Below are 15645 nucleotides of genomic sequence, written 5' to 3'. Positions count from 1 at the left end.
TTTTTATCTTTTTATAATGAATGTTTTTATCCATTTGTTATTTTTGTTAATTATTGTACACCATCCAGAGTTGCTTTGTGTGAGATGGGTGGCTATATCCATGTGACATATATATATATATATATATATATATATATATATATATATATATAAATAAATACTTTCTTTTTTTTCTTTTTTGCACCTTTTTCTTCTTTTTTTCTTTTCTTATCTTTTTCTTTGGATTTGACTTTTCCCATACGTAAAATTCTTAATACATATAAATAATAATAAAAAAGGAATTAGAAGCTATAATCCAGGAGTGTTCAGCGTTTTCATGATGCTTTCCTTTGACTAGAAGTTGACTTTGTCTCCTAAATGTTCTTTCAGAGTTGGGCTGAAGCGTTGGCTTGATTCAGAAATCTTCCAAGGGACTAAGAAATTCTGGAGAGCGCACTTGTCCCTCAGAAATGAATCTGTGCTGCACTTAGAAATGAGTGATTGACACGCTCCAGTTAAGTTGGCCTCTGATGTGAGTGTGATTACCTCCTTCCCTGAAGAGGTGTTAGGTAGCTGTCTAGATATCAGCATTACTGTTAATGTAGTCACATGCTTTGAAGCCTCCTTAGCTTGGTAATGGCTATAAAATTCCTTGCAAACACCAATTTGGAAGAGCCACATTTGCTGTATTCTGATGTCAGAAGGGAAGGAGTAGATATCTAAGAGTTGGAGTGCACAGATGCCTATGTCCATTACCCTCTCTGATCCTTTCTGTGTTCACTGCTAGCATGACTTCTAATTTGCCTTGGTAATATTACTGTTAAATGCCATGTCAATTCCCAATAAGACCTTTTTCATCTCTTAATTGGTTGTAGGAAAGAGACCTCACCCTAGTGGATACTCCTGAGACCTGGGTGGATTTGACCTACTTCTCCACATCTGGTTTCTCAGTACAGGCCACTTTAGATGGTTGGCTATGGAAGTTGATGTGGTTCATAGGAGTATCGTATCACTCAACAGAAAATCTCTATGAACTGAGGTAGTATATACGGGCTTTTTCCTGGCATTGGAATAACAAGATAGACTGGGGATGTTGTTGGGGTATACCACCATCTTTGATGCCCAGCAGCTTCCCTGACCAAGCTGATTGAGATCTTGTCAAGTGTGGTATTGGAGAACCCCAAGATTTGGGGTTGACTGGGGACCTAGGTGTTAACTGGGTGAATCTAGGAGTAGTGTATGTGTTTGTACATGATGGAGTAGAGTCACTGGCAGTAAAGGAGATAATGGCCTGAAACTATCCTGGACTCCAGAGGAATATACCTACCTCTGCTCAGTCACATATACTGTACCTATTTTGAAAGCAAAGTGTTTGAGATAATGGTGTCCATGCACCTGCAAATGTTATTGGAGGAGAAAGGTCTCAATTGTTTTCATTCAGACTGAACAAGTTATGGTTAAAATTAGTCATGGTTACTCTTATAGATGACCACCTATGGGAAAAAGATAGAGTGTGACTCAGTTTATTCTGTTCAGTCTCTCAACTGCTTTTGAATCCATATTTTCTTGGATTGTCTTTAGAGTTGGGGTTGAGGGCACCATGTTACAGTGGGATGCATCTGGTTGTCTGTAATGTAGGGTGCCTCAAGGCACAATTTTGTCCTCTGTGCAGTTTAATATCTGTATAAAGCACTGGAGGTAGTCATCAGGAGTTTTGGAGCTGGGTGTCACCAATATTCAGATGACAGTCAATTCTACTTTTTCATTGGACTCACCTTGGCAATTGGGAAGGACCCCTGGCACTGGAAGTAATTAATGGGGACAATTTAAATTCACACAATGCTGTCACCTCTTTTGAAGTCCTCCTGCTTCAGTATCTGTCCTGCAAATTCTAAATTAGCTGGCAACACAAGAATTTCAGAAAACACAAGAGTTATTGTTTTCAATGTGGGATTCTTTCCGGCATCACTACAGAAGCCCCATTTTGAACAATACTGGATTAGATGGAACTTCGGTTTGATGCAGCAGGACTCTGTATATTCTTATGGCCTGCTGCCCAGGTTCAAGTTCTGGCCTCCTCAGGCAAGGCAGGAAAAAAAATTAGACCCAAATCTGAAGAGCCGTAACTAGTCCATGTCACGGGTAATGGGCTAGTTGGACCACTGAGCTGATCTAGCATATGAAAGTTTTCTTAAATATTGTGTGAGGTTATTGAAGTTGCACTTCAAGAGAACTGCAGTTTGACTTGCTCTTATTTTTCTGTTCTCAGGGAAATGTGATGATAAGATAATGTAGTTCATATTTACTCCAAGGAATACACCAGTAGTATGTTTCATCACAGTAGTTGTGTAAGAGAATGAAAGATGGCGAGCTACTCCCTGTCACAAATGCTGGCTGGGTTCCTGGTTTCAGTTCCCAAAATTCTTGGATTCTCTTCCTGTTCTCTCGCCACCAAAACCTTTCAGGCTTTTGTGGAAGGAAAGCCTGATTTGCCAGACTGCCCTGGCCAGGAAGCAGAGTTCAGTGATCTCTGCAGAGGCAGATGCTGTGGGGACAGTGAGAGAGAAGGACGTGTGGGTGGAGAGAACCAGTGGGCCCTTAAGCTAGCTTGCAGGTCATGAAGGATGCCAGCATTTGATCAGCTTCTGTATGTGTAATGAAGAAGGTCTGTATACTCCGTTCTTGCCTCAAGCACTAAAATGTTTCAGGGCAACCCAGGAAGGTTGTGAGAAGTTATATGTGCCAGGAGAAGCCTTTCATTGCACCTATTCAATGTTGTGGAGTCTCCTCAATAAGGAAAGGAGACTTTTTAAAAAATTGTTGAAGGGTATGTGGGTAAATATCTTTGGGAGTGTGTTTTACAGAAAGTAGTGGTTCTGGAATCACTCTTTAGTGATTTTACCTAAGACTAGCTAAGGTGGTAGTTTTGAGAGGGCCCAGCAACACTCATTTCTGGCCACAGAGCAACCTTCCCCAACATGGATTTCTAGATATATTGATCTGTCATTCCCAGAAGTGCCAGCCAGCCAGCTTGCCAGTGGGATTCTGGGAATTGTGGTCCAACACATTTAGAGGGCACCATGTGAGGGAATGCTGCAATAGAGCAAATGTGGATCCTTGATGAAACTTCAAGTCTTGTTTCATTTTTCAATATGGCAAAATGGCAGCTTGCTTGACCCACATTACAGTAAAACCATGTGGCTGCCTAATAAAGTTGTTTGCTGATTGTGACTAAAGATAAGTGGAATAAAAATGAGGTAGTTAGCAAGTTAAACTTTTCAGATATCATGGCTTATTAGATGTGAGGTAGTAACAAATCTGGGATGGAAAAACATTTGGTCAGGAGTCAACACACGTGACATGGGCTTTGGAGGGACCAAGCACTGCAGTGGTGGGACTATGATGTACAATAGAGATGGCTGTGTGTTCAGTGTATGAATAGAGTCAATACTTTTTCTCTTCTACAGTATATGTGTTTTAGGAAATAGGGATTTCTTATTTTCTTTTTAGCTATGATTGGAGGCTTACCTTACAATTTCAGGGTGCTTTCTGTCTCAAAAACAGTGGGCAGCTGATACTTGCCAGTGTACTCAGAGGGGCTGTGGGAGTTGCAGAAGAATGGATTGTCTGAAACCAAAGATTGTTCACCCTTGTGAATGAGTGTGTTGCAGGTCAAATTGCTGACTACAGATTTATCATAGATAAGTCACCATTGCCATGTTTTGTTTTCAAGCATTCATTCCCTTCAGGTTGGGTGTCTCAAATTTGCTGGGAGAAATAGGATATTTTCTTTTATTGCTTTGGAAAATTATGCTTAAGGGAAAAATGGCTCTTGACTGTGCAAACTGCTTATTTTTCTTTTTATTGCAGAAAAGCAGAAACATCTCGACACACCTTTTTTCCTTGGCTTTAGAAAGGCATTCTGAGATGAACGAAAAGGCCACCTGAATTTAACCAATCTGCGTCTCACTATGCTAAAAAGAAGGTGATTGTCTCTCAGACCTTTCATTTGCTTTTGGCTAGGCCTGAGCTTCTTTTCCCCCCTTTTTGAAACAATCAGGCTATTTCCAAATGCTCCCTCCCCTCATCTCAAGAGAGCCACTGGCCCAACCCACTTGGCCTCTGTTCATCTCTGTTCAGTAGATGGTTCTAGGATAGGATAAATGTTTGTTGACAGGCAAAAATAGCCAGGGGTTGACTCTTGAAACCTGCCTCTGTCTATCCTAGCACATATGTTCATTTTTTTCCCCTGGTGGTTGCCTTAAATGGTTTCTGTGGGTTTTCCCCTCTGTCTTTGCTGGGTGCTGTGAACCTTTTCTTTCTCACAGCTGCCCTCAGCAACTTAAAACCTCTAGCTCACAGTCGTTTGTGCAAAGTGACAGAACTTTTTAAGATCCGTTGTGAAATACCGTTTTTGCTGCGTTCAGGGAAGAAGCAAGCGATGTCGCTAGCAAATGAGATGTGGACTAGGCCCTGGCTAGCTATGCTGTATCCCTCTGGGGTTGAAAGGGCAAAATCTGAAGCCATTTATAGATGTTAGGAAAGACCCTTCTCAATAGCTCATGGCAGAAGTTATACAAATCCAGCGGGCTCACATTCATGGCCCCATCATAAGGTAAGCACTGGGTTCCTGCAATTACTTTTTCCTTTGACTAAGTCCTGCCTTGCGAACTTTAACTGGAGTTTATACGACCAAGTGTTTTGCTCCTTTTGAGCTTAGATTGGGCTATTGTTTCAGGATAGCATTTTGTACCAGGGATCCATTAATGGAATGGATTGTAATATACGGAAGCTTAAATGGTAATGAAGCAAAATTGGTTTGTTTTTGAAGTGCTACAAGATTCTTGGTTAAAGCTACTTTGTGAAAGTCAAGCATTTCTAAGGCACTTAAAAGAGTTTTGTGGTGGCTTAGAGACTAATTGCTTTTAGTGATATTGACCATAATTTTATGGGTCCTATTTTCTTGCCACAATGACTATGGCCTACACCCATTTCTCCAACCTGGCTTCCCTCCAGACATGCTGAATTACAAATCCTATCAGGGGGATTGGAGTGTTGGGAATCTAAGTTGAACGTGTTAGAAAAGGCAAGCATACACAATGGTCTACTTTCAAATCCAGCTTGTGACACTGTTCAGAACGAGAGGACAAGACAAGATGCCGCCTTTCTTCAGGGCTTTCTATAGTTTTGGAAGGAGGAGGAGAACCAGGCAATCACAGCTCTGCAGAATGGGAAGAACAGGGCTTTGGCCCTCATGGGAGCAGTTGTGAAATCCCAACTGAGATCTCCTCAGAATCAGCAAAAAGCCCAGCAACCCTCATGTTAGTCTTGGATTAGGGGATAAGACAAGCAGACCTTTTCAGCCTGGGGGGTCATACTTTTATACAGTGTTTTCACCTCCAAGAGCTTAAAGGGGCAAGTCCTAGTGGCATCATCAGTTGGGCAGGGCAGACAATTTAGAGCTCATTTTTTTCAAAGTAGGCAAGTGAGGAGAAGCAATAAGGTAAAAGCAGAACTGGTTACTGTAAATCTTGCCCAGGTGTAATCCACTTTCCTTTTTAATTTGCTGAACAAAAAGTTAAACAAGTTGCTGAAAGTTACCATTTTGCTCTGAATCTTGACAGTGCAGTCTTGGCATGCTTTGGGGATTGTAAAGTGGGAACTAAGGTGACACGTGCAGCCTTTAGGTCAGAGGTGATCCAATCCTAATCTGAGAGGATCACAGCCCACCAAAGCAGGCTCAGCCTCCTAAGGTTTGATGCCAAAATCTATTTTTTAAGGTATTGAAAACTTTGCATGTTACTCTTTCAACAGACCAACATAGCTTTCCCACTGGAATACAGCACTTCTTAGGGAGCCAACTATAATGTCCTTTTTATTTGTGATAACAGCAGCCCCGCAGGTGCTTGACAGTTGTCTGTTAAGGATCACTATTGACAAATCTGCCCCGTTCATTGGTGTCTCTGAAAATGCCAGTTTATAGTTTTATTCTTGGGGGCAGAGATTGGCTGTGGTTGGACACAAATGCAAAGAGTACATCATCTGTAGTATTTGTGTGTTTTTAAATAATTTTTTTTCATAATCTGCCTATGATGGACACAAAATTAATGCTGGGGGTGGGAGTTGTACAACAAGACTGAAACATTCCAGACTTTTTTGGGTTGTAGTTCCCATCAATCATGCCAGTGTGATCAGTGGCAATGGAGCTATAGTCCACCAACACCTGGTAAGACTCAGGTTCCCATTGCTTTAATGCTTTAAGAAAGGACTGTGCAACTTCTGTTGGCCAAAAGGCCACAGTAGGCTCTGCATGCTTTATTAAGGGCAATACAAGAAGTTGGTGGGAGCTGGAATCCATTTTGTGGGCAGTTCCAAGAGTTTTAAGGGATGACGGGTGCTTTAAGCCTGTCTGTCTGTCTGTCTGTCTGTCTGTCTGTCTGTCTGTCTGTCTCCATCCATCCGCCATCCATCCATCCATCCATGATTTATCCTGCCTTTATTTTTTGTCAACTCAAGGGAGTGTTGGGACCTAATGTTCCCATCTCCTATTTTCCCCACAACAATAATCCTGTGAGGTGGGTTGGGCTGAGAGAGGATGACTGGCCCAAATATTCCTTAACTCCCCTCCAAAATTCACAGAAATACAAAATACATTTTTTAAAAAGGTCCAAATGTTTTGATTCCCCTCCATCCCTCACCCCTTACCCCATGTTCCCTGAAGCGGTCTGGTGACTGCAGGAAGGATTTGATCATCTGCATGTGAACCTTCACTTTGAGAGAATGCATGTTTTACAAGTATTCTCATTTATGTATTTGTTCGTAACAAGTTTTACAGAAAGAAATAGGAAAATTACGGAACATCAAACAACCAGAAATACATGAAAAACTACAAGTATTCTCAGTGTTTTAAAGTTAGTGATAGGAACAGAAGCATTGCAAGCGGGGGGGGGGATGGGGGGCATATATATATTTTACATGAATTAAATTAGATAATGCACTTAATTTTTTTTACAAGGAGCATCTCAAACAGTAAGATATCAGTGGATTATAATTCTTTACCAGATGAATTAAAAGAACTCCAGTAAAGTGACAAAAGTGACAAAAGGATGTATTTCAGGTAATGATTCACAGGCAGATCCATAGGCAAATAAGTCCTGTTAACTCAGTTGAGCTTATTGATGAGCAAGCTCGCTCAGGATTGTAACCATCCTTTCCTAACCATGAATCATGAAATACTTCAAATACATGGAATGTTGTGAAGTGTTATGTCTGTGAATTTCTTCATAATTTATAATCTCCTGCTCAAGATAAAAATATACTGAAGTGGACTGTGGGGAGATTTTAAAATGCCAGGACACTCCTACCTCTTTGCCCTCAGGCTCAGTCTATTTTGTTATGTTTCTTCAAAGGAGTGGAAGTTGCTGTAGCACTGAAGTTCATGCATAAATTTGCTTTAGGTTCTTGGAGCTTCGTTGAAAGCTTATGATGGCACTGCAAAAAAGAAAGCTAATTTTACAATGGCAGGGATTTCAGCCATTCCTGGGCTATGTTTTATTATCTATCTATCTATCTATCTATCTATCTATCTGTCTGTCTGTCTGTCTGTCTGTCTGTCTGTCTGTCTGTCGAATTTGTCACCGCCCATCTCATTGAATGAGTCTGGGCGGTTTACAAAACAATTAAAATCAATCAAAATTACAAAATTACAATAATAAATAGAAAATAAAAAGATTCAGAATAATTGGCAATCACTCAGAGAGCATCATCGAGGCGCTAGCCACCCCCAGGATTGGGTAAAGTTGCTATCCCCTCACGCAAGCTGGCAGAGCCAGGTCCCCAATTCTCTCTGGAAGGCCGGCAGGGTAGGGGCCTGCCACACCTCTGGGGGGAGATTGTTCCAGAGGGCAGGGGCAACGGCAGAGAAGGCTTTCCTCCTGGGCCCCACCAGTTGACATTCTCTCGCTGATGGGACCTGCAACATGCCCTCTCTGCCTGACCAGGTGGGACAGGTTGATGTGACAGGGGTAAAACGGTCCCTCAGGTAACCTGGACCAATCAATATTCATATAACTTTAGTAGTGGAGCAACAGAACGCTCCTGAAAAACAGGTGTGAGACACCAGAAATACACAATATGCCTAACTATAGCACAGGGGCAGGCAACTTGCTACATGGCAGATATTGGCCATCTTGATTGAGGATGATGACGTTTATGGTCCACAGCATCCAGAAGCACCAGGTTGCTCTACTCTATTGTCTTCTTTTGATCTCATTTTACAATGAGTGAAAATGACTTATGCTTGTTTTCCTAATCTTGGCTTCCTAGCTGACCAGTGGACTACAACTCATTATCCCAAGCAAATATGCTCAGTGGCTAGGGATGATGGATGTTGTAGTCCAGCAGCATCTGGGGAAGTTGGGGAAGATTTCCCTAAGTGAACAGAGACAAATACCTCCAAATCTCTTTGTCCCTTCTCAGCTTGGTTAAGATTTCACATTTTACCTATGCTAGGATTGCAACAAAACACACCACAAAACAACACGTCAAAAAAGAGTTCTGGAACATACTGATTCAAAGTGTGTAGTTGAATGTGTGCAAACGGAAAGCTAGTTGTCCAAGAGAAGGTTGTCAGCTTGACTTTTTCTCTGGACCTCTAGATTCTACCTGTAGGATTCCTCCTCCCTTTTTGAGAAAGCACCCAAATGTTTCAATTCTCCCCTTTTTCCTGATTTAAATCAACTCCAGCAGAATTGGAATTCCCCCCCCCCAATACTAAAATAAAATAAAGAGGACACAAACTGGGATTTTTAAAAATGATTTTGAAACCCTTGTAGATCGTTTTGTGGTTTGGGATTCCTGCTGCAGAACAAGGCAGGTGTGAATTCTTGTTTGAAACTTTATCCTGTGGAAAACCGAATGGGGTAGGTATTAGCTCTGAGAAGAGAAGAACCGAGAGGCAGCATCTTATAAACTTTTTGACCTCAACTCTTTGGTAGAACAATGTAGCTGATCAGCTTGTGACTGGGGCCCACGTGAAGAGACTGCTACCAAGGATGACAAATGCATGGGCCCTGGTGGGCGTGGGGAGGAATGAACAGCTCATTATGAACACAAAGCGAACACACTTTCTTGTGGCAAGCATGCATGCTAGTTACCTAGTAACATGACTGGGAGGGAATGTGAATCACCATGGCAACATTTCAAACGTGGGACTGAGCAATGTATGTGGGGTCACCTTCCCGTCTTTCTTCCATATCCAGTATCCCTAGAAATGGGCAGATCCTTGTTTTGGGGGTGGCGAAGGAGATGTAGGCATTAAAAACAGACACTTAGCAGAGTGTGGCTTTGCCACCAAAATTCCCTGAGAGCAGGCGAGAAGCATGGACACGTCCCTCTGGTTCTGATCCATTTTGGGGGAGGATGGGATGGTTTTCTCCAATCCCCCTTTTCTATCCTCTCTTTCTTCCCCTAAACTGAGGTTCCAGGGTGCTTTCCTTTATTAATGATAGTGATACTTGGTCTGGATTCCAGGGCTGTTTTAAAATAATCACCAAAAGGGCCAGTGTTACCAGTCCATCTGTTTAAATGTGGCTGTAAGACTCAGTGGACTCCCTTTTTGTATCCTTCCTAATGGTTAGTGATGATCAGCTAAAGTTGCCCAAGATACTTAATGAGCATTAATTCATCTAGTCCAGCACTGGGTCTCCTATACAGGCCAACTGAGCAACTCTGTCATGGGCAGGTCATAAAAATCACCCTCTCTTGTTTGCTGTCATTATCAAGTAATCAGAAGAAAAGCTGTCTTGTTGTTAATGCCAGCTTCTATGAATAGATTCGATAAATCTATTTCATGTTTTCAAAAAGTGATGCTAGATTTTTATGATACAGTAAATATGTTGTTGCTTCAGAGTATTCTGTCTCATGCATTAAGGCTGAAATCTTGTGCACCCCTATTTAAGAGTGAACCTCATTGAACACAGTGGGATTTACATCTGGGGCCACGTGATGAGGTTTGGGTTGCAGCAGCACCCCCAAATATGCCATCTTCTAGATAAGATTGAGATTACAACTTCCAAAATCCCTTTTTGTTATGGGAAGCTAGCAAAGCCAAAATCTGGTTTGGCATTCTGAGAATTGTAGTCTCGGCATATTTGGAGAGCACCAGTTGGGGATGATGGGGTTAAAGGATGTTTTCTGTTCTTCCCAAGCCAACTAAACTGTGGAAGGACATTATTTAAAGAAGCTCAGATCTCTTTGCCAGTTCTGTTCTATTATGCTCTGAAAACTGAACAGAACATGATCAAATGGGGGTAGGTGCATGTAGCGATGGTGGTGAGCTGGCAAAAGGAAGCTGGAGTTAAAAATGGACTGGGTCTGGCTGGAGGCTGTAGGAAAAAAAATCTCCTTCTGGGAGAGGCACTTAGGCAGCGGCTCAGTTGACAAGCCTCAGCTTGAACCCATCCAGCAAAAGAAACTCACCACCTCCATCCTAACTGGATTCACTGCAAACCGCTCTTACTATTAGGAGGTTTTGCCTAATGCTCCATTGGAATTCCACGTCCTGTACTGTAAGATGAAAGGCAACAGGACACCACCAGTCTTGATGGGTGTGCAGACCAATGGTTATATCTGGAGTGGGGAATTTATATTTCCCCAAATGGTTTTCTAAATTCCAACCCCCAGCAGCCCCAGCCAACCTGGCCAAAGCTGAAGGATTCTGCAATATCTGGTATATTTCAGACTGCCCACCCTGGGTTAGGGAAATGCAGCTTGTATACTGAATTCTTTGTTGCTCTCTGTTATTTTCACATGATGAAGGCTGGAACACTCTTTGGCTGTGGGGTGGCAAGTGGTTGTGAGGACATTAGCTAAAGTGCCTGTGATGCTTATAGTTCTCACCTGGAATGGCTACATAATACTCCTCTAAGATGTAGAGTCAATTCGATTCTCAGATTTCACATTTTCTGGAAAGCTTTATATTCTGGAAAGCAATATATATATACAAATGCACCTGAAAAAATGTCTATTCCTCATTTCTTTCTTGTTCCCCTTGCTAATCCCTGTATAGTGGTATACCACAGTACACCCATGTAACACCACTATTTTATGAGCTGTGCTCACTCCTAGTAGACTTCTCGGTGCAATTCAAGATGTTGGTTACCATCTGTAAAGCTTTCAAGGCACAGGGTTGAGTTATTTGTGGGACTGCCTAACTTATTATTCCTGCTCATCCCTCAAGATCTGTAATGGTATGTGGGAATGACCTTGGGAGACAGGAGGCAACTGGCATGTAAAACATGTCTCAGCCCACAGAAGGGGGGTTCGCGGCGTGGAAAACGTTTTGGAAGGGACCTTCCTTAGTTTTTGGAGAATAAAAGGAAAGGAGGGGAGAAGTACTTTCAGTCTTGCAAGCTTCTGTTAATGTAACTTTATGATAAAGATGGAGCCAGTACTCCTGGTTGTGCTTCTTGTCAGGACTACCTCACAGGGCTAACAAGATCCGGCAAGGTGACCATGCTCTGGTCCCCTCCCTAAAACAATGTTATTTGATGAGCCCAGGAGCTGTGCCTTCTCTGTGGCAGTGCCTGACCTATGGAACATTAATCACTCTGAGATTCAGATGACCCTGACCATGTTGCTCTTTTAAACCTGTCTCTTCTCCTGGGCATTGGTCTAGGGCAGTGCTGTCCAAACTTGGCCACTTTAAGCTGAGTGGCCAAGTTTGGACAATACTGGTCTAGGGTATTGGTAAATCTTTTTTTGAGATTTAAGAAAATGATTGTGGTTGGCCTTGGGTGTATTTTTATTCTTGTTGGTTATTTTTTGATGTTTTAACTTGATATCAGCCACTTAGAATCAAGTACAGGGGCCACCTGTGATTGTATTCCCAACCACGGTGATCTTATTTATTTATTTCCTTAAATTTATTATAACTGCCCACTGCAGAATATTCTAGGGACCTTAGAATCCATCTAATACTAAATTAAATCACTTAAAAACATAGGCAAATCAACAACCCAGGCTAAAAAGAGCCATTAAAACACAGCATGACAACCTCCCCAACACATTAACCTCAGATTTTAAGGGCTTTTCAGAATCCCAGGAGAGTGGGTACCATCTGTATCTTTAGGGGGATGCTGTTCCAGAAGGTGGGGGACACGACAGAGAAGTCAAACTTCCTAGGTCCCACAAGATGACAACATTTAATAGATGGGACCTGGAGCACACCCACTCTGCCTGAACATACCAAGTGGGCAGAAACCATGGGAGAGAGGTGGTCCCTCAGGTAACGAGGCCTTATGCCATGAAGGGATTTAAAGGTTACAACCAGCACCTTGAATTGCACCTGGAAGCCAACTGATAGCCAATTCAGGTCATGTAGCAGTGGTGGCACATGGGCACAAAGAGTAGTGCCCATTACTTCTCATGCCACTGCATTTTGAATCAGCTGTAGCTTTTGGATGATTTTCAAAGGCAGCCCTACACAGAGAACAATCCAGTAGTTGGTCATGAGGTGACCAGGCTGTGAGTGACCTTCTGCGGGGCCTCCTAGTTGAGGGAAGAATGCAACTAGCTCACAAAATATACCGTACCTGTGAAAAGGCCTTTCTGGTCACAGCTGCCCCCTGCTTATCAAGCAGTAGCTACGAGCCCAGGACAAACCCCAAGGTGCACACAGGTTTCAAATGGGGAAATGCACCCCACCCAAGACCAACAAGACCAACAGCTATTCAGTCTTGTCAGACTCAATCCTGACAAGACTGAATAGCTGTTGGTCTTGGATGGGGTGCATTTCCCCATTTGAAACCTGTGTGCACCTTGGGGTTCGTCCTGGGCTCGTAGCTACTGCTTGATAAGCAGGGGGCAGCTGTGACCAGAAAGGCCTTTTCACTGGTATATTTTGTCCCAATATCTGGGTCTCTATCTGGGGTCAGTGTCTTGACAGCTTCAGTTGCTCAGCCTGAAGCTGAGGTGTAAAGCTGGGTATACTGATGTTACTGGACCCTGAAGCAACGGTGACCTCAACCAGTACTTTCGTGTGTTAAATAGGAGGGGGGAAAGGGTCAAACCCCGAGGCACCCCCTAAGTGAGGAGCTGTGGGTGTGGTTTCTCCCCTCCTGTCAACATTGACTGGAAATGACCACTAAAGAAGGAGGCAAAGGGCTGCGACACAGTGCTCCCCGCTTCCTACCTCTCTAGCTGGTCTGGAAGGATCCTGTGACTGACAGTATTAAAAGCCTCTGAGAGATCAAGGAGCATCCCAGCTCCACCAAAAGTCATTGACAAGTGAGACCAGCACTGTCTCTGTATTATACCCTGGTCTGAAGTCAGACTGAAACAGGCTCAGTAAGTTCTAGTACAGCATAACGGCTCAGAAAGTAAAAAAATAGGACTAGGAGTCTCCAGTTTACATTCTCCTCTTCACACTCACCCTTCTCTCACATTCAGTCCCAATTTGCCTTATGGGGATTATAGCAGTGGTGTGGCTTTCGCAGGACTTGTGAGATTACAACAAAATCCAGTGTACGGCAATTCCCTATCTTGGCGAAGCTTTTGGAATGTGTGAAAGCACTGTATAAATACGAATGGCAAAAATAATGGACTGTTGCAAATTTGACTCAGAAGTGTGGCAAAGCCCCACAGCAGCCCAGTAATCCTGGAATAAAATGTGGCTGCTTTAATGAGTTTAATTTAATGACTTAATGCATTTGCACTCCTATATGTCCCAAAGCACCTCTTCCAAAAAAAATCCAGTGCATTGCACAGCTCTAGTAATAACTGCAGTTTTGGGATTTTATCAACAGTGCAATCTTGTGCATGCCTACTAAAAATAATTCCCGTTGAACTTCCTCTGTAGGAGAGGTAGATAACCAGGTACCTTCTAGTTGTTTTTGGCCACCTCCCATCAGCACTAGTGGCAAGAGACTGTAGTAGATAGAGAGTTGCAAAGATCTGAAAGGCATCTCTGCTGCCAGGGCCAGATTTAGCCATGGTAAGGCCCTAAGCTATGGGAAGGTGAAGAGCAGTGTTTCTCAACCGTGGCAACTTGAAGATGTGTGGACTTCAACTCCCAGAATTCCCCAGCCAGCATGCTGGCTGAAAAAATCTGGAAGTTGAAGTCTATACATCTTCATGTCTCCAAGGTTGAAAAATACTGTTGTGGAGCCTCTGTTTGGCAAGTGCTAACAGAAAATAAGGCTATGTAACAACTGAACTTGGCAAGATCCATAACAAATCTTTGATGGGATGGGGAAGGGACTTCTTTGAACAGAAAGTGTGAATATGTGCAGAACGAAGCATATCAATTAATGAGAGTCATGTGAGCTGTATAGGAGGGCTTAATTTATGGAGACTTAATAAATGGGAAAAAAATCTGAAATTTTGAGAGGCCTTTTCACCCAGCTGGCTTTCATGCCTAAGGGAAACCTAGAACTGTGGAGTCCTTGGAGTTCTCTGAGCTTGGTTCTTTTCTTGCAAACATTTCATTACCCGGCTAGGTAACATCTTCAGTGCTAAAATGGGATGAGGTTTGGTCTCTATTTATCTGCTGTGGCCTGCTTTGCCAGTGCTGGTGGGGGTGGGGGTTCTGTTTTGCTCTTCTGGTAGTTCATTGGTTAGCATCTGTTGACTGCTTGATTGTGTGCCTGGTGGTGACCTTTGCTTATCTGGGTGATGATTGCTGGAGGTGACTGCTGGTGATTGAATGCTGGTGAGGCAATCTTCTGGCCTTTTGTCTCTTTTGAATAGTATGTAGATGCTGTTTATCTCTATGTGTCTGTTAATTGCTGCCTTGTCTGAATGCCAGGCTTCCAAGAATTCTCTTGCATATTTGGATTTGGCTTGGTCTAAAGTGCTGACAGTTTCCCAGTTAAAACTCTGGTTGAGTCTGTCCATGTGTTGTGCAATTAAGGAATTTTCATCATGTCTTCTGACTGCTAGTAGTAAGGTTAGAGAGTTTCACTGGCATTACATGAAATGTTGAGCAACACTATTCTGGAGAAGCTCTTTTTGCAGTCTGTTGGCCACAAAGCGAGAAGTGCCTTACAGACTGATTCCATGCGGTTAATGATATCTTAGTATGGGCCTAACCAGAAGCTGAACGTTTAGTACTGCTGCTCAGTAGAATTTACTGGCTGGAAAAGGGAGAAGGAACGGGGTGGTCCATGCACCACGAGAACATCTTCCTCCTGAGCAGAGCGTGTCTCAGACAGTCGTCTCCTTGACTTTGCCCTTGCTGTCAGCTCTGAAACGCTTTAAATATTTGCTATGTTTTTTGTCCCCTTTGGCAGCATCGCGGCTTGCCTTCCACCTTCCTAAGCTAATTGAAAAGATAGCAGACCCAGATTGCGGCCTTGCTGTGTAAATTGCTCAGGATGGGAGGCTGACTTGACAGCCAGCAAGGGAGATGCTCCGGCCAATGAATCAATCATGAGTCTGTGAAGCCGGAAAGTGCTGCTCTGGGTGATGTTGCCCAAGCCACCTCACCCGGTCTGTCCAAGGTAATTATTATTCACATAAAAATACAGACTGTGAATGCGTAATGCCATAATCCAAGTTGTCAGCAGCATCCCTCTGCTTTGGAAACAGCACTAAAGCTAGAGTAAATGGTATCATACAGTCGTGTGAAAAAGAAAGTACACCCTCCTTGAGTTCTGTGGTTTTACA

At 42.9% G+C, this 15645-nt stretch overlaps 1 protein-coding gene across 2 annotated transcripts in view; it reads left to right on the top strand.

Annotated features, from left to right (window-relative positions):
* PDE1B (phosphodiesterase 1B) overlaps nucleotides 1-15645 on the top strand; it is a 122188-nt gene that overhangs the window by 61751 nt on the left and 44792 nt on the right. The window contains exon 1 of one of the 2 annotated variants that reach the window (XM_088137931.1): nucleotides 4284-4594. The exons of the other annotated variant lie outside the window; for it this stretch is intronic. Within the exon in view, the coding sequence (XP_087994057.1) occupies nucleotides 4542-4594 (53 nt within the window). The 5' untranslated portion in view covers nucleotides 4284-4541. Of the gene's footprint in view, nucleotides 1-4283; nucleotides 4595-15645 lie in introns of those variants that run through there. 2 annotated transcript variants of the gene reach the window in all.

Source organism: Python bivittatus, unplaced genomic scaffold, assembly GCF_059951505.1.
Source record: "Python bivittatus isolate LINGU-HERP-01145 unplaced genomic scaffold, Pbiv_v1 ctg000220_np1212, whole genome shotgun sequence".
Classification (NCBI taxonomy): Eukaryota; Metazoa; Chordata; class Lepidosauria; order Squamata; family Pythonidae; genus Python; species Python bivittatus.
Note: the sequence above shows the minus strand (reverse complement) of the source record. Positions and strands in the feature narration are given on the sequence as shown.